Source organism: Spea bombifrons, chromosome 11 (genome assembly GCF_027358695.1).
Source record: "Spea bombifrons isolate aSpeBom1 chromosome 11, aSpeBom1.2.pri, whole genome shotgun sequence".
In the NCBI taxonomy this organism is placed as follows: domain Eukaryota; kingdom Metazoa; phylum Chordata; class Amphibia; order Anura; family Pelobatidae; genus Spea; species Spea bombifrons.
The window spans coordinates 27,668,009-27,686,312 of NC_071097.1; the positions used below are offsets into that span (position 1 = coordinate 27,668,009).

At 40.7% G+C, this 18,304-nt stretch overlaps 1 protein-coding gene across 3 annotated transcripts in view; it reads left to right on the plus strand.

Annotated features, from left to right (window-relative positions):
* The window catches only part of DNMBP (dynamin binding protein), a 42,942-nt gene that overhangs the window by 13,751 nt on the left and 10,887 nt on the right, over positions 1 to 18,304 (plus strand). For 2 of the 3 annotated variants that reach the window (XM_053450535.1, XM_053450536.1), the window contains exon 1: positions 11,214 to 13,334. In XM_053450535.1, coding sequence (XP_053306510.1) covers positions 11,837 to 13,334 — 1,498 coding nt within the window. In that variant the 5' untranslated portion in view covers positions 11,214 to 11,836. Of the gene's footprint in view, positions 1 to 1,486; positions 1,634 to 2,011; positions 2,135 to 3,339; positions 5,320 to 11,213; positions 13,335 to 18,304 lie in introns of those variants that run through there. The other variant, XM_053450534.1, reaches the window with a different exon arrangement.

The following is an 18,304-nucleotide window of genomic DNA, read 5'->3' on the forward strand; positions in this document are numbered from 1 at the left end:
GATGTCCTTTAAGTTAATAAATCACCCTCCCGGCTATATCTACTCCAACTCTACTACCTAGACCCCTTACTGTCTCCCCGTACCCCATAATAAAATTCATCCACAATTAACAAGACTTTCATAACGGAGGGCTGTTATCCCAAAGCCAACGTCTTTCCTCCTACGATTTGAGCCCCTGCTCTACTAAGCGTAACTACTTTTTGTAGGCCACAGTTTTCCTTTTGTCTCTTCATAAGCCTGGACCCGATACTCTGATGCGGTTCTGTCCAAGTGGGGCTTAGTGCCCTATTTACATACATTATGCCATTAAGGGTTCTAATTACTAAAAGTTATGGTTCCAACTCCTCCACTTCTTCTCTATTCAATATAAAACGCCAACGCTGGCAAGATGGACTCGGCTGGCCCTGTGGAATGTATAATTTAATGTGTGAGGAGACTTTGGAGATCTCGCGTTAAGATATGTTCACTCAAGGGAGACGTATCTAACTCCTTTACACATGTTCAGCTTGGCCCTTAAAAACTGAATAAACACATATTTATACTTTATAATTGAATTCCCTAATCATAATGAGCATTTATCTGAACCGTAATGCTTTGATACTAGCTATGATCATAACATCACATTTATAACCCAAATCTCTCTACCCCATACCCTGTCTATAACATGCCTCCCAACTGTCCCGCTGTGCGCAGGGCAGTCCAGATTTTGCCACTCTGTCCCGACGAGCTTTATTGAGCTTTTCGTGATGGAGGGAGAGCTCTGCAGGTTTCAGAACCAGTTCAATGTATAAAAAGTCAAAAATATTACTTGCTAGAATTTTTTTTTAACTTTATTGGTAAAGTTTAAGGTGCTTTTCTCCCATTTAAAAATCGCCGAGATCTTTATGCAACTATGCAGCGTCCCTTTTTATACTGAATACCGATAGACAGATGAAGTTACCGTTTCCCCGACAAATATAACACAATAATTTTTTACATCTTGGCACTTAACCCTTTGCTTTTGCTTTGGAAGTTCCCGATGACTGATGAAATTGAACAGGAAAGTATATCCTCCTCCTATTTCCTTCCTCATATTCAACGAACATCCTTCTTGTAACGTGTTTATTTAATGCGCCGGTACCCCCACCTGTATGTTCCCTGAAAATGTATTTTTATTGTTGGAAAGAAACAGACAAATTGTTTGAGATAAGATGAAACTTCTAAAACACGCAAACATCTAGATATGATACGCTATCCTTCCCGTATAGAGTGGAAACTTTCCTGGTCTCAGACGGTTTATTGATGTCTTGGGAAGATATTTCATTATTTTTCCTTAAACGTGGGGGTTTAATCTCCCGGACAGCCTCGCCAAAGACAAATGCGTATTAAAGTATTGTAAGGGGACTGGGAAAGGGGCAAATGCGGAGGTGTAGAGGGCAGGTGGACCTTACTAAAGCATTTTGTCCCAATAAAGCATTATTTTAATGTTTTCTTCTTTGATCCGTAGGGATGGAGGTCGGCTCTGTGGTCCGTGCAATCTTTGATTTTTGCCCCAGCGTGGCTGAGGAGCTGACGCTTTTTGCTGGGGATGTCATTGAGGTTTCGAGTGTCATAGATGAGTTCTGGCTGCTTGGGAACAAAGGAGGTATCACAGGTAATAGAACATCATTAAAGTGCTCTTTTGCCATAAACAACTGAAAAAAAAACTTCTTAAAAACCTCTGTATTGTTTTCTTGAGATTAAAACATTAGGAGACAGAATAAAAGGACAGACCCGACGATATTTAATTGCTAAACTCACTAAAGAGTGCAATTCATCTTTTTTCTAAGTGGAACAGCACCTTTAAGACCACACCGGATACCTGTCCCTGATACGCAACGTTAAGTTTGATTTTTATATGAATTAGTTAGGATGTTAACTGCCGTAAAATGTACATTTATCTGCCCACCCTTTTCTTATTACCAGTATAATAATAACGTTTGTAACTGATTGATGTAATCAATAACGTACTTATTGATTTTGATATTTGCAGGGCAGTTTCCGGTTAGCTTCGTGGAGGCGTTGACGGTCCCCAGCATGAAACACGGGGAGAGACTGTATGTTTGCGTCAGTGATTTCACGTCCCACGAGCCCGGGGCTCTTAGTCTCCAAAGAGGTGCGTTTTGCTTTTTGTCTCGTTTTCGTGTGTCTGGGATACTTACTGCTTGCCGGCGTTCGTTGGCTGCTAATCCTCGGGGCATCTGACGGGCTCTTGAGCTCAACTTTGAGCCCTACGGAGGTGACTCTTCTGTACTGTAATGTAAAGTTTAACAAGAGGTGGAATCTTTACATATGTTAACAATGCACCGAAAATGCAGGATCTTGCCACGTTTCAAGAATAATTGGCTACGGATTTAGTTATTATCTTATCTGTTATGTTAAGAACTTTACGGGAACATTTGAGATCAACCTTTGATCAGTGTAATTTGCCATATTATACTTTGGATTACAGCCGCCAATCCTCTTGTGTGTCATCTGTCCTTGTAAATATGTTTAATAGTCCAATTAAAAGTCTGCAATTCACAGTCAAGTGAAGTCCGTGTATGAATTTAAATCACTAAAGGCCAAAAATCCATAAATGATCTCTCTTTTTAATTCACTGAATAATACTACCTGTTTATGGCATTACAGGGGACCTGCTTTTCGGTTGTGCAAGTTTTTCTGATGCTACAGAATTGGTTGACAAAAATGAAAATGATTTCTGAAATAATTTGTATTGTATAACAGCATCATATGCCACAGCATTTTCCGATGGGTAAACAGGACCTAAGAAGGATAACAAAGTTACCATCTAGAAGATACACTAAATGGGCAAAAGTATTGGGATATACCTATTTATAGTGTATATAATATATATAGGTCCCTAATTTATTGGGGATTATGTAGAAAAAGATACTTTTTAATAGTACCTAATGGAATGGCTCCATCAGGACATTGCATCGGTTGCTCTAATCATACAATAGAACATTACTTGGAGTGCGCCCTTGTCTAGACTTACATCATTTAGTCACCCTTTTCAAGTAGTTTTATAAATGTAATTGTAAGTTATGAATTGGTTTGGTCATAAAATAATGACATTCATATCTTCACCAGTAGGGGGCACCCATTAACTATGATTTCCAGAAGCGAGAAAATAATGTTGAAACGTCAACGCATTCTGACTACCTTCTCTTAATTGCCCTCCGTGTTCCCATCGTAATTATTTCTGCAACTCATTCCTCACAAATGTTGCTGTTTTCACCATAGCATTGCAAATATTTAGTACTGAAAATAATCAAAATGAGATATTGGCTAAATAGTTGTCTTTCTCTTTTTTTACAGGAGACCTTGTGGTCCTGGAGGGGTCGTTGGCATCGAGTTGGCTGCAGGGAAGGAATTGTTGGGGTTCAAGAGGATTTTTTCCATTATCATGCATTCAGGAGTTTATCCTGTCGTCAAGAAGCCGTAAACTTTGTCAGAACTTCACATCGGATCTTCCAAACTACGCAATAGGCCAAGCGAGAGCTATCATGGGACTCTCCGCTCAGCTGGAAGAGGAGCTAGACTTTCGAGAAGGAGACATTATCACCATAACCAGAATTCCTGAACCTGGCTGGTTTGAGGGTGAGCTGAGTGAAAGAAGGGGCATTTTTCCTGAAGGCTTTGTGGAGCTGCTGAGCCCTCTGAGGGTTACTGACAGTCAGGCTGTACCGGCTATTAATAATGAGGATTTTCAATGTAATAACAGGGGGATAGCCCAGGTCCCTGTGGAAAGTGAAGAGAACAATAAAAACACGAAAGAAGGGGAATGCCACGAAGACATTTTTGCTATTGCACTTTATAAATTTGAAGCTTTGGAGATGAAGGAGCTTGATTTTGATGTGGGAGACAGGATTAAAATAATTGGAACATTAGAAGATGGATGGCTGGAAGGAGAATTGTATGGCAAAAAGGGGATTTTTCCTCACAGATTTGTAAAATTTGAGGGTACAGAAAAGGCTCCTCGTCAGGATCTTCCAGCGGAAATCGAGACAGACAATGTTCCCTACGATCCTATAAGTTATTTTGATGTTTCCTCCTCGCACGTACAGCGTGAAACAGATCCACATTATTGGGATGTTCATCTAGACAATAGTTTGTCGTCCACAACTGGTGGCTCTCAGGAGAAACTGGAAAACTTTGACGCAAATCCGTGTAACAAGGAAATGCTCCATGACGATTATGAGACGATAAACAGCATTTCTTCCAAACCCCAGCTACCTCCTCGTCCACAGAGTAAGGCCTACAGTTCTTCTTCACCGCAGACACCTGTGCGAGTGAGCAAAGAAGATCTACATGAAAGAAGAGGGAAAAAGCATTTACTTAATGGTGCACAGGAGAAATGGTCTTCAAAGAAGGCTTTCTCTTTAATGTCCGCAGACGAACAAGCTCGAGTTCAGAACAATTGCGCTGAAGCACCAAAAAGTAAATGGAAAAATAGCCAGCGCTGTGAAGATGTTGTTAATTGGGTAGAGGATCAAAGGCATAAATCTAAGATTTCTTCTTCTTCTACCTCCAAATATAAACACAAGAGCTCTGGAACTTGGTCTGCCCCGTTAACAACCGGAAGGGAGAGCCCAGGTGAGGAAAAGTATACGAGCGGAACGGAATTAATTGATTTAGACTCTAAGCTGTCGGAGCAGCTATCAGAATTCGAGAAAAGTCTTTCCAATCCCAGAGGAAATGGTAACACGAAGGTTTCAAGACATTTTTCTATTCTTGATTACAATTCAGAAACGGATATTATTCGAGGATCACCTCAACTGACCAAGCCTAAGAAATCTCCAGAAAAGAGAAGAATACTAAGACCACCACCGCCCCGACCTCATTCAAGAGCTAGCTCAACAACGTATTTATCCGTCAAACCTACTCCACACAGAAACGAACGCACACAGAATACGTCCCCTGCTTTGTCATTCAAACCATCCAGACCTGCACCGCTACCTCCGCCATGCAATCGGAGAAATACACCATCGCCAAAACCACAACCAAGACTGGACACACCAGTTGAAAACATTTTATCATCCGATGTTCAGGATGATGGAGATTCCACTGACGATGTAAACACGCTGGAAAAGGAAAGGCATTCTCCGTGCCCGTTTTTGCTCTTAAAGATCGAAGAAGTGGAACGAGAACTGGAAACTTATAGGAAGACGCGGGAGGAGCTCGGCTTAATGCTTGAGGAAGACCAAGATGAAATAACAAGAGCGGAGACTATCGAAAACTTAGAGTTTTGTGACTCAAACATTGAAAGTTTGGGTCTGGAGCTTCAGGAGCTTAAAGGTAAGACTGGATGTTTTCCTTTCCATCATGAATGTTGTCAATAGTTTTATTGTTATGATCGGTAGTTGTCTGAATTTTTTAAGTTCTCCGTCATGGTCTGAATTGCTGTTTCTGTGTTTAAACACACCCCGTGCAGGAACCATGTTGCTATTGTTACCACAATGTGCAGAATGTGACCCGGCCATCTCCTCCCATTCATGGCTCGGTTTCCACAGTTGGCTAGAAACAATTACTGTGAAGCCAGTAAGAGAGCAATACCTTGGTGTGTTTGTACATTCCCCGCTCCATAGAAACCTCTCCTTGCCTTTACTCTACATTTTTACACAGCGGGCTGGGTACTAATCCGGAGAGGTTTGAAGAACTATTTAACACATTACCGGAATAAATTACCTTAACTCGTGATGATCAAAAAACAAACCTTTTCCCGTCTGACACAGTCATTTAATTAAATAAGTTCTTGCACCGGGTATTTCTTATAAACATTATTTTTCTAGAACATACACTTTGACTACAACTTTCTTTATGTAGCTTCTTTGATGTACTTGTTTTAAACTTCTGGAACACAACTTCTGTGTACACTCTAGAATCCTTCAGACACCACTCTTGCCCCCGGGGTAAAGGTGCAGAGGAAAAAGAGTTAAAACTTTCACCTGAAACTGCCCAGGGGCTGATGTTAGAAGGTCCGCCATGTTTTTAAACTTCTCAAAGCTTTTGGCTTATTTGCACATATTTTTCCTTGTTTTATACCGCATGTGTTGCTTCATTTTATTAAAAATCAGAGTGGTACAAGGGAAAAAACTAAAATGTTACATTGTACAGCGCTACGGAATTTGATGGCGCTATATAAAACAAATAATAATAATACATGGTGATCTATGTGCCCTGGAATCTTATCAAAGACAAAATGGTCATCTTTTGTACTGGAAGGGACAGAAGGACAAATGACGACTCTGGGGCAATTTTACATCAATGAAACATTTTCTGAAAAGTCTGTGTGGAACAAAACAACACTAATACATGAGGATAAGGTGATATGTAAATAAGAGAGAAAGCGTGTGTATATGTGTGTATCGGTGCATATCAAGACCCACTAATCTATTGCTTCACCCCAAGTGGAATACGTGTGATATGCAGCTGATTATAAGTCGTCGGGTTTTTGTCTGTGGTTGTATGGATGCTACAGTGTCAGAAGATCACAGCAAACTCACGCCGTGTTCCTCATGTATAGACATACTTGTGAGGTTTCACATCAGGAATTCCCAACCCCGCTCGTCAGCAGGACACGCCTGGGTGCGAGGCTCACGGTCTTACCGTGTGAGACATAAGCATGTCTGCTGGGTGTATGTGTGTACACAACGCTAGCGACACAAACACTACGTGTTTCTGTGAAACCTGTCAACACCTAGTTTCCTCACCGCTGACCTTTCATGCAAAGGAATGTTACTCACATGTAGCAGGTGTCAAGCCACTTCAAATGTACATTGTTCTATTATACATTGGAAATGATGTATCTAATTAGATATTTTGTTTCTTTTACCTATAATGTAAAGCAGTGTCGCTTATCACACAATGCTTTTTAGGAAGGTATTTGGGTTGGAATCCAGCATTCAGATGGGATATTAGGAATGAGTTACGCCTTTAAGCAAAGTTCTGAATATTGATGATCAAGCCAAAATTTCACACGTCCTCGGCACACACTTTATCTACTTCAAAACCCTCCGTATTCAACATCAGATGCCTGTTTATCCTTTATTTTATTTGTTTTTCACTACAATTTTCTAGAATAATATTTGAGTTATATTTACTAGATCTAGTTTCTTCTATATATTACTTTTTTGTGTTTTTTTTCTTTTTTTGTGTAGTATTTTCTTTCCTTGTTGTTATGGCTCTGTACGTAAACTCGGCCAGCAAATTCTGGCAGATATTTGAGAATTCTTGGGCTAGACTGACCATGATTGTCAATCAGATTATCCTGATTGCGTCTACAGAAAAGACAGGTATGAGAGATTCTTCACTCGATCAGTTTGTGTGTAAATAGTGCTTATTCGGGTTAAAGTGATGATTGCGAGAAAGGTTAGGTAATTATAACGTTTATACTGATGGGTGTGTTTGTTTTTTCCATTGAAGACGGTTTCCTTCTAGTTGTTTTTTACAATATATAATTTGCAAGTAAGATCATTACCCTGCGAAAGAGTTGGTTTGGAGTTTATACTTCATATAGTCAATGTATCCCAAAGTTTGTGCGTTAAACATCGTATGTATGCAAACAGGTTGGTGGGTGATATGGGAGATGTGTATGTGGAATGGGGATAACTGTGTTGTGTGGTGGTCTTAAGCCAATATTCTGGACTGGCTTTAAGCATCTGGTTACAAGAGCCATTGATCTGTGATTCTTGGGGTGTTGGTGGGTTAGGTCCCCTTGGAACCTAGAGCCACCTGTGTGGGGGCCGCTTGTAATGTTGTAGATGTGATGGATATGCGGTAAGCAAGTGTGGCTCACAAGTCGGACGTCAGGGGCAGACTCCCATAATGTTACACCTCCTGGTGCACCACTACTCAATGGGCTGGTTGGGGAGATGACAATCACAACTTCCATATTATATTTAACATTATATTGTGTGTCTTTCTAAGGCAGAGGACAGGTACTTTATCCCATATCCCACTCCTCAGCAGGTGACATCCATGGAGGTAATCCCAGGTGAGACGGCGTAACCCACCACTGGTTGAATGCTTCCGGGGTGCGTATGAGTTATGGTGAGCATTTGAGTGTGGTGCTATACGTCGGTGTGTGTGTGGCTATGGATTAAGTAGGTGTGTGTAAAGACATCACTTAGCCATGAGTGCTTTCCTCGTTAAGCGTGTGTATACCGTACATGTAATTAGCCAGGACATAATTTGTTTCTGCGCAGGATTTGTACCAAGCAATATTGTGCATTTAATGGAACACAATGACAAGGACATAGCTAACGTGTCTTTCATTAGAACAACATGTAACTTCCATGTGAAGACAAGGAGTTTTATGGATGACTTGGTCCATGTGGCACGTTTCCTATGAGTCACTGAATGGACTTGTGACATAATCAGAAGCGTTAAAGCCACCAGATCATGAGGACTTATGAATTTCAGTAGCAAAGGCTCATTGTAAATAGATTTATTGACACAGCTCGGCTACTGTACAGGTTACGGCTAGCCAGGCCGTCACATTTGTGTGCAAGATACAAACAGTTTCGACAAGCTGTATCTTGAACTGTTATATAATGCTGGCTTTTTTTTCTTGTAAGCATAACATATAAACATAAACTCAATTACATGCAAATGGACTGTTCTGAAAAATGAGCTCTAGTATGTTAAGCAAATAAACCTTAAGCAAAGAACTGGATTAATCACATAAAAAACGTAAAGTTTTTGTAGGAAGAATCTATCGGTGTCTTAGTTTGTATCATATCACCATTAAGTATTCCCAGCAAAAAAATATGAATATGCAACATTTTACATCATCAGAGAATTATTTCTAGGGAAGGTCTGGGCGTTCAGCCGTGCCAGGGACAATGTTTCTTATCCTACATTTAGTTACAAAAGTGGTAAACTCAAAATAAATGGCATAGCTGATCTACTTCATCACTGGTATTTCATATCTACCTATATATATCAGGTCTGGACACATTTTTGTAGAAGTAAAGAGCCAGACAGACCAATCTTTTTCTTTCTTTGGTCCTCTCTAAAAGCTCTCCCAAAGAGAAAAGGATGAGGCTACATGTGGACCTCCATGGTCTCAGTAGTTGAGCGATACCTACCACACCTCACTGACGAGACCGGAGAAGACCGAAATGTATATCTGGGGTTGTAAATTCCCTCGTACATTGGACAATTTGCCCAATTAGTTGTATATTCTGATGAAGATCTTTCAATGTAATGGCATGTGTGAGGAAGAGTGAGACTCTCCTGCGCAGGGACTCACTGTTGGGCCACCTTTTCATTGTAATCTTAACTAGTCTTGTTGTTTGTATTCCATATCTAATACAGAAACAGAAGGCTGGCTTATTCCACATAAGATAATAGAATTTCTGTGAAATACAGAGCAATCAACAAACACACCTAATTCTAATTTGAAAATGCTGGTTCCCTTTGGTCAGTGTTGACGACAAGGACACTCTGTCAATCATTTTCATACGCCTTTAACACGAGGCATCCTACCGGTGTGTGCCGGAAACATTGGAGATGCCCATAATCATATAAATAGGAAGTGTGGATTTAGAAAGTTTGGCAGACATTAGTCCATACATAACCATATTTAACCATATTCATACATACAATAATTGCTAAAATATTGCATTACCAAAAAATAGTAAGAAAAAAAACGAATTGTTTAAGTCGAGTCCCCTCTTAAATTCCAACTCCATTGTTAACAAGAATCTAAACCGATCTGTTCGTATTGAATGTGCAGGGACTATGCAGTGACCCCAGAAACCTCTGCGGTGACCCCAGAAACCTCAGTGGTGACCCCAGAAACCTCTGCAGTGAAGCAGTGCCTTACCTGCCTGTTCTCTGCTATTGCTGTTTTGTACTTTTGAATGCAGGGGTTTCAGATGGGAATTAAGCATTTGAAAGGAGCACGTGGAAGTGTGGCTGTGATGTATTATCATGCCTGCAGATACCTGGACACAAAAGCAAGATAAACAGCCTTTATTTCTCCTGTAGGAAAGAGGATTTCATTTTTTTTATCAATGGTTTATTTCCTTTTGTTATAATGAATTCAAACTGATACAGGAACAATTAGGAAACCTGCCTCCACAAGTGAATCTCCTTGACGGATAAAGCCGCTCAGACATGTCTATTGTCTGCTGGGGTTTCACTGATTCCTGGTTTATTTTGCCTGAATGAACTTTTATAAGTTTCGTCTGTTACAAAAAAAAAGTCCATGCCTCCCCCTTACTCACCTGTTGACCCATTCACTCGCAATGTAGGAAATACCCATCTCACCTTTTAGGCAGTAGATTTCTGCGTAAAACGTTGGGTTTGTGAATTTTGACAAAGAAGGTCGAATTTACAGAGGAAAATCTGGAGTAAGTTTGTAAGAAATATGCCAACGGATTGCGTCTGCAGACTATACCAAACTGTGTGAACTTGAGCTCAGTTAAAAGTAATGGATTTACTTAATGTACATATTATTTTTAGTAGTATTAATCCAGAATGAAACCTCACATGTATCCCCTTTGTTTCTGATTTCGTTTTTTTACTTTAGTCATTTTAAAAATGATCAAGAATTCAAGTTGTAAAATATGTGTGACATTTGCGCCCTTGGAAAATAAATCTATTTATATTTGTGTTGATTTGACAGCCAAACTGTAGAGAATAAGCTATAATTTTATATTTATATTAGTTTTAGTCTTCATTATGTGTCTTTTATATAATACAAGTCTGGAAACATAGAACCAGACGACCCATCTATTCTGAGCATTCGATCCTGCTTTAAAAACAGCAAACCTTATTTTGTCCTTAAAATGTACAAAAACAGAGGCGTGCACAGCCTAAGAGGCATAAAAATTCAGATTCCCGGGTTGCTGCTAGGTCTTGCCTTGTATTCAGTATAGACATATGCCTATGGCATGCATGTTTAAATTCCCTCACTTGTTAACCTCTACCTCTTCCACTGGAATGCTGTTCCACTTATATACCACCCTCTCAGTGAAGTAAAACCCTATTTATATTGTGAACTTCCATCTAAAGATTTGAAAAATACTCATCTCTTATAATCTGTGAAATCCCTTTATGTATTTAAATGTTTCTATCATATCCTCCCTCTCCTCCGAGCCGTACATATTAAGCTCCCTTAGTCCTTAATGATAATTTGAATCCTGCGAATCATTCCCCGTTTAGTATTCCCGACGCAGCAACTATTTATGTCGTTTAAGTTTATGTTCTCAGATAATTTTCTGCATAACTGACTGGGTGAGATGAGGGTTCCTGCTTTTTGTTTCCTTGCCGACACACAGCAAAGCCTCCCGTCAGCCTCTTTCAGTAGTTTATCATAACAAAGCGGTTAAGCTTGTTCTGCTGGTGAGAAACCATCCTTCATATGCAAAAGAGCAGGTCTTCTGGCCAATCACAGCAAAGAACTCCTGAAGAGTCTGACCACATGATCCTGGTTACTAATTAATTCTGGAATCAGGTGGGAGAGGTACTAGATGCTTACTGATTGGCTGCTAAAAGTAAAGAGAAAGGAAAGGAAAAAAAAAAACAGGAGTTGAGTTTCAGTAAGAACTTCGAGAAGGGAGTGTCTCCAGGTATGCCGAAGAAAGCTAGAAGAAGAACCACTTCTGGATAGACTGTAAACGCTTCAATGGAGACTACGCTTCCAGGCTCCAGATTGTGTTTCAAGCTGCCGAGCTGCGTCTGGTGTATGAACAATGAGCTTTGGAAATTAGAGTGCCAGCTTAAGCCTGATACGGTGCAGAGCGCCTGAAATGTGTGCTCTGCACACCGACGTGCAACTGCGACGATCAGGAAAAACCCCAGCATGCGAAGCTGGGACTATGAAGAGTGTCAGAACCGTGAGAAACTGAACTTCATGGAGGACAAATACAACCGAGACCATCAGTTCCTGGATTATTACAGTAGTTCACCCATGAGAAAAGAGCGATATCACAATGACAGAAGCCTGGATGGGAGGACTCAGAGGGACTATAGATATATGGATAATCAGTATGAAAGGAGATGCCAGAACGGGGATTATAATGTTCCAAGTAACGCGGACAAATATTATGATACCTGGGAAAACATAAGTAAAAATCCTGAGATCGATAGACGGGATGGAGGTAGGTCTCGTGACAGAGAAATGTATTATGATGTCGTCAATGATTCTAGATATTTGTATCCTGATCAAAAAGGGGGTAACTCGCAATATGTTCCTGTTCGGAAATCTGACTTTCGTTACGCCGAGCAGATCAACGATGGCCAATATAATAGGGAATACAATCCAGAAAAAAGAATTTATGGAAATCACCCCAGAGAACTGGACCCTTATAATACGTGCCGTTATCTAAAGAAAAGCAGCTCAGACCCTGACACCAGAGACTATCACCTTGCTCAATATGCAGATCGTAAAAGGCCTGACGATGATATGGTGGACTATAGAAGGATGAAGGGTTACTACACCAATGGCGAGAGTTTGGATGCAAATTCTTGTAGATATGGTGGAGGTCCATATAACAAGAGTGGAGCTTATTACATGGAATGTCGAAAAGGAAGGCTAGAACCTAACTATTCTGAGGTCCAAGAATTCAAACAGGGTTCTGATCATGCAAAAAGGACCAATAGGCGCCGCTACGATTACCAGCCTTTGGATTGTGATACTATAGACAGTACCAGTTCTGCTAATCGTTATGAGGATCCAAATGCTTGTTATGAATATTCTGAGGACATAAAGAGGGACAGAAGTCATTCTTTAGAGTTTGTGGCCGAACCTCAAATCTCTTCCAAGCGGATGGGTTATGATTTTGAATGTAATCCTCCTGATGAAATTTCCGTCCATTTAAATGCAGTAAGGAGTGAAAATAGTCAAAATTACAAAACAAGAAGCATGGATCGATGGGCAGAAGATGAACCTTTGGAATTTAGAAATGGCTTGGAAAATGAAGCAAAAACCCTAAAGGATAAAAGAAAGGATGGTCAACATTGGAGCTTAAGGGAAGATCAAAAATGTTCTGATATGACATCTGATGACCTTAACAAACCTGAGAGCAGGGAGCTACAGCTTCTCGAGGGTGATGGTCATAAGTATGGAAATATAAGTTCTGGAACTCGACTTGCTCAACCTGACATTGGGTACAATCAACATGGTGGTGAAAAAGGTTTAAATTCATTGGGGCATCCACCATCTCATGAAGTAGAGGCCTACAAAAGGCTTGAATATGTCCCAAGTGCTGACACCATGAAAAGGAATAGTATATACAGACGAACAGCGCCCAGCAGCCTACGGCATTCAGAATTTGTGGTAAACAGAAGAAAAAAACAAGGTATGTGTTAAAAGGGTTTCATAACCAACGTTGTGAATAACATGAACATTTTCCTAGTTATTTTGATGTAGAATGTGTTCAGTTGCAGGCATTATGCGTAGATGCGAAAGACAAAAAAATGGGTTTTGACATAAGATAAAAATTATCTTCTCTAATCACCCACTTTGGGGGCTAAGATGTCCCCTTATTTGATCACAGAGCGGGGCAGATCACTGGCTTTCTGAGTAATGGTGGAGTGTTGCTTGTAGTTAGTCAAGAACAAAACTTCTGTGCTGGTCTTAGTCTCCAGTGGCCCTCATGATGGAGGTTTTGGGTCTGTAGGGGTGCCAGATGCATGTAGTGTAACAAGAATATACTATTGTACATAAAAAAGTGGATATAGCCGTATTAGCCCAAGAGAAAATTGAGTCTTTAGTCAAAATCGACTATGCAGAAAAAGATATGAAGATAAGCTTTTGGGACGTAGGTTGTCTCTTTTTGTATAGTTTTCTGAAAATAGTTTAGTCATACCAATATGAAACTGATATAAATGTGAAAAGCAACATGGTAAAGAAAACCTATAGTTACTTGTTAACAAGGCTGCCCGCCCTAGGGTTTCTGGTGCCCTATGCAAAAAATATAATTTTTTATCACAGGAACACGACTGGCTTAACCCTTCTGCCTGCAAGCCTCAGACTTTCTTCCTTCCTGCGGTATTTCTCTCCTTTACGATCCCTTAAACTTTCCTCACTTCCCTGTGATCACCATTTAAACTATTCACTGAACTCCGTAGTATTTTTTCCTGTAAGTTGGATAATTGTGTTTTTTGTCCTGCATCCAGTATTCTTATTCTTTGAAATAAAAGCTGCCTCATCACCTCCCCCTCCACCAAACTTGTCTTGTCTACATAATTAAAATCCCCCCTTTCCCCCACTCACTTGACATAATTTCTCCTCCTCCTCCACTCACACTTTCACTTTAACCCTCTGAGTACCTGTGCATGTCCCTTCATGGAAATGCTTGCTGGCAGCTTGTAAATCAGTATAACCGTGGAAGGTTCAGGTTTGTGTTTGACGAAGGGTTGGTCTCTTGGACTGTAGCTGGTTATCAGATCTTGGAAATCGTTTTATAACTCTGGAAAATATCTAGATTTAAGGATTGGCCTCAATTATCATAATTTTTTTTTGATGTTCCTTCTGCTTTTTCTTTTTTTTGATTTTTTTTTTTTTGATTTTTTTTTTTTTCTTGTTTGCTTAATCGTCTGATCGGGTAGCTGGTGCCGTATTTACCTTCGGTGCTTCCTGAGGCCTACCAGCCGTGCGCTCCTATTTCTATATCCTCGCTGTACAATGCTGCGGAATGTGTTGGTGCTATAGACCTAACAGATAATAAGTATAATAAAGACTGGTCTTCACATAGAATAAATAGATGTGTGGCACCCCAAATGGATCCCTGATATAGGACTATCATAGCTCGCCTTTTACTCCTAGGGTCAATGCTTCCTTGGTGCATTAACTATAGGCACTAGAGCCACTAGGCATTGTAGGGTTTCACCTGCTGGATACATGAACCGGCTCTTTCCAACTTGTTCTTACACCAAACCAGTTAATGAATCTAGCGGGAGGCTCTATACAGAGCCTGTTTTTACCCACAGCCCTGTACACAGAATATAACACAAGGTAGTCATACATCTCGCATTTTCTGGTCACGTACATGTGACATGTATGTGTGTCCTGGAGAAAAATAATAATTCCCATAAAAATAGCTGAGCTTCATGGGCATAAAAACTCAGAGCTGCTTGATCTTCTTCTCCATCAGTTATAAGAAGGAATAGCCTGATCAGTAGACTACGTTACCGACAGAATGAATGGTTCGCAGCCGGGTCAATCACTTCTGCACTGGAAACAAAATCAGCCATTACTGTCGCTTTAATAGTGGTCGCCATGGATATCCTAACGTTTCAGAATTGGCGGGATCTCGTCTTTGAAGTATTAGCTGGAAAGGCCGAGACATTTTTAAATCCTTAGAGAATACTAAGCTTGCGCCTCCTGTTTACAATGAAATCAGGAAGAGACTCTGGGACTCCAGGACAGACTTTCAGAGATTTAGGGTACATCGATGACATCCCAGCTGAGACTAGGCTGGTTATATCGACCATGGTTCCTGAACATAATCTAATACTTACCAGCATGTGAAATAAGGGTGCCCACAGCTTCCATTTTTCTCCAGGACGCATGTACATTTAACATGTTGCTGGCCAGGGAATGTAAAGTTCTGCCCCCGTGTAGTGTGTGTGATGAATAAACCAGGGCAGTGGCATTCACATGGTTAATGACATACCAGGTTGGATATTGCCATATGATAAAACCAGGTCATTGTCTTCTCATTTGCCAAAAGACATCTCGGACAGGTTTTTCCTCCCCTTTAACAAGGTTGCGACTTGTGACTATAAGATAATTAGTCATTGGAGAGAAATGCCTGCCTGCAGTGACTAATACTTATCTAAAGGAATTGCCTTTTGTTGCAGTTTAAATCCTGTAATTAAGTAATAAAATGTATCAGATTTTGTTACGCTTCCCTGGAGAAGCAGAATGTGACATTTCTATGTGTGTGGGGAGAGATTGGATGAGCGTCATGGGAGTGATCATCCACAATCAAGGGCTGTTAAAATCTCAGTGAAAAACGCAATTATGAGAAAATATTGTTTTTACTGAAATAAAATTCTGCGTCTTCATTGTAATGCCTTTCTCTTTGAGCAACTTAGAGGTAGTAGGTTCGTTTCTGGGCTACCCTGGACACGTGGCATCAGAGGGCATGAGCCATGCTTTGCTTGTAAAGTGTATCCGTCCTTTCAGATGTGTAGTGATTTGTTGGCTGATACATATCTTCGAATATCCTCTGCACTCGTCACGTGAAGTGGGGAGCGAGCTGGTGGAACAGGTTGGATCACCGGTCTGCGCGTTTCCACATTCTCGCAATAGAAGGGCTTGGCGCTTAAGGTCACGTAAAGAATAGAGGAAGGTGGACAGAAATACCCAAAAATGATTACTCCCCAATATTTCTAGTAATTGTAATAAGCAGGGAGTGTTTGCATTCTTCAAGGTATCCCATTGTACAGCGCTGTAGAATATGATGGCGCTATACAAAGTAATATTAATAATAACTTTAATTCTGGGAGGGCTCTATGTCATTTTATGCACCGTCATGGGAAAAAGGCGCAGTAAGGTGTCCCTGCTCTGTGCATCGCTTTTTGAATCTCTGCATCTCTGACGGGTTACAGCGGTTTAATCATGTAAAATGTCGCCTCATTCATCATTTGCACGGGAGGGGGTTTGGGGGGTGTTTGTCATGTGACACAAAAGCAGATACCGATAGGTTGTTGCCATATAAACTAAAAACTTGTAAAAGTTTCTGTAGTGTTTTTATGTGATTAGGGAAAAACCTTGGCAGATCTGTGATTATAATGTGTTCATTAATATTTAAAACTGCAGTATCAGTGCAAATTACTCTTTAATATACATTCTCTTAATTATCTATTCTAATTATAGAATATAATTATTTGTCCCCCCGATACCAGATAATTATTATTCAGAAGTAAGCTATGTTGGTAAAAGTCTGTAAGCTTTTCATTCATTTACATTGTTAAGGAAAAGGATGTGTAAAGGAATGAATGCAGTCTGCACGATGGGAAAAAGCTCCAGTATTAGAGGTTTTTGGTGTAAAACCTGTCCTGTTTCCTGTGGCGTCTGTATCTGTTCACCGCCTTTCATTATCACCAACAAAGGGACCTCTGAGTTCTCAGATAACTGTTAGTATTATTTGCAGATGGTTCACAGAGGGTCCACCATTATGTTCATGTTAAGAAGCTCATGCACAGTGGGAATTGGGGGGTAGTCAGGGGGTAACTAAGTAGCCAGGTAGTCTTCAAGGTAGTGGCAGAATACGGCAGAACCGGGGCTGTAATAATGCCTGCCTTGCGAGTGTATTTAACGCTTTGTACACACACTGTAATATTCACAGTATATAACGCCGCCCTGCTGGGGTGGTATTTATTCCTTTAACGCTATACTTTTTAGTAACTTTGTTTCCCATCAAGGATGTATTTGCCTCCTTTTACTTTCTAGAGTCTGTATTAGTACTGTAGACTCTAAAGTTGATAAATGTGGGACTGATTGTAACGTTCCTTATTATTAGTAGTATTATTTATTATTATTATTATTGTCACACTGTTCTTACACTGTGTGAAAGCCATCAGGTGCACTTTAATGCATATGGTAACTGAGTTGCGAATGCCCCGGTGTGACGCAGAATCCCCCAGTTTGCCTCTTCCCCTGCCCCGTCATATTTGCCCCGCTCTTGTCTTGCCACGTGGTATAGGTACTAGTCGGCCTCACCGCTGGCTTAGCAAGGGTTCCAGGGGTCTAACGAGACCCCTTGCGCATGCACAGAAAGCGATCCCATTGATATAAGTCTAAGCACTTTCCTACAGCGTCGATCCTAAAGGTAAATTACGTCATTTTCTTCAGTAAATACATATAAAATACTTTAATAAATATAACGTTTTTCTCAGACTGCGCATTTCGGTGATACTTTGTGTGCTATTTCCAGCCGTCCTCACCGTTGCCGGCCCGTATCCAGACCGTTGCCGGCCCGTATCCACACAGGTGGCTCCTCTCAAGGCTCGCACTTTGCATTTTTGCACCGCGAGCTTTGGGATTGTGTTACATGTTGACTTTGTTTTGCATGGTCACTCGAGTACTTTGTAGCAGCGCAAGATACTTCGGCAAATGAAAAATGCCCGACGGATTTAAAGCCCAGACGGTTCTGATACCACCTGAAGGGTAAAGCCGCAAGAATCATATCTACCACGCGGGAGTTTGTTTGGGCAGTTATTTGGTCTCCAAGTGGCCGCTCGGCACACCCAGGGCTGATTTCATGCATTAGGCTGCCGCGGGTAAATAAGGCGCTTACAGATACGCTTTCTAGTTATC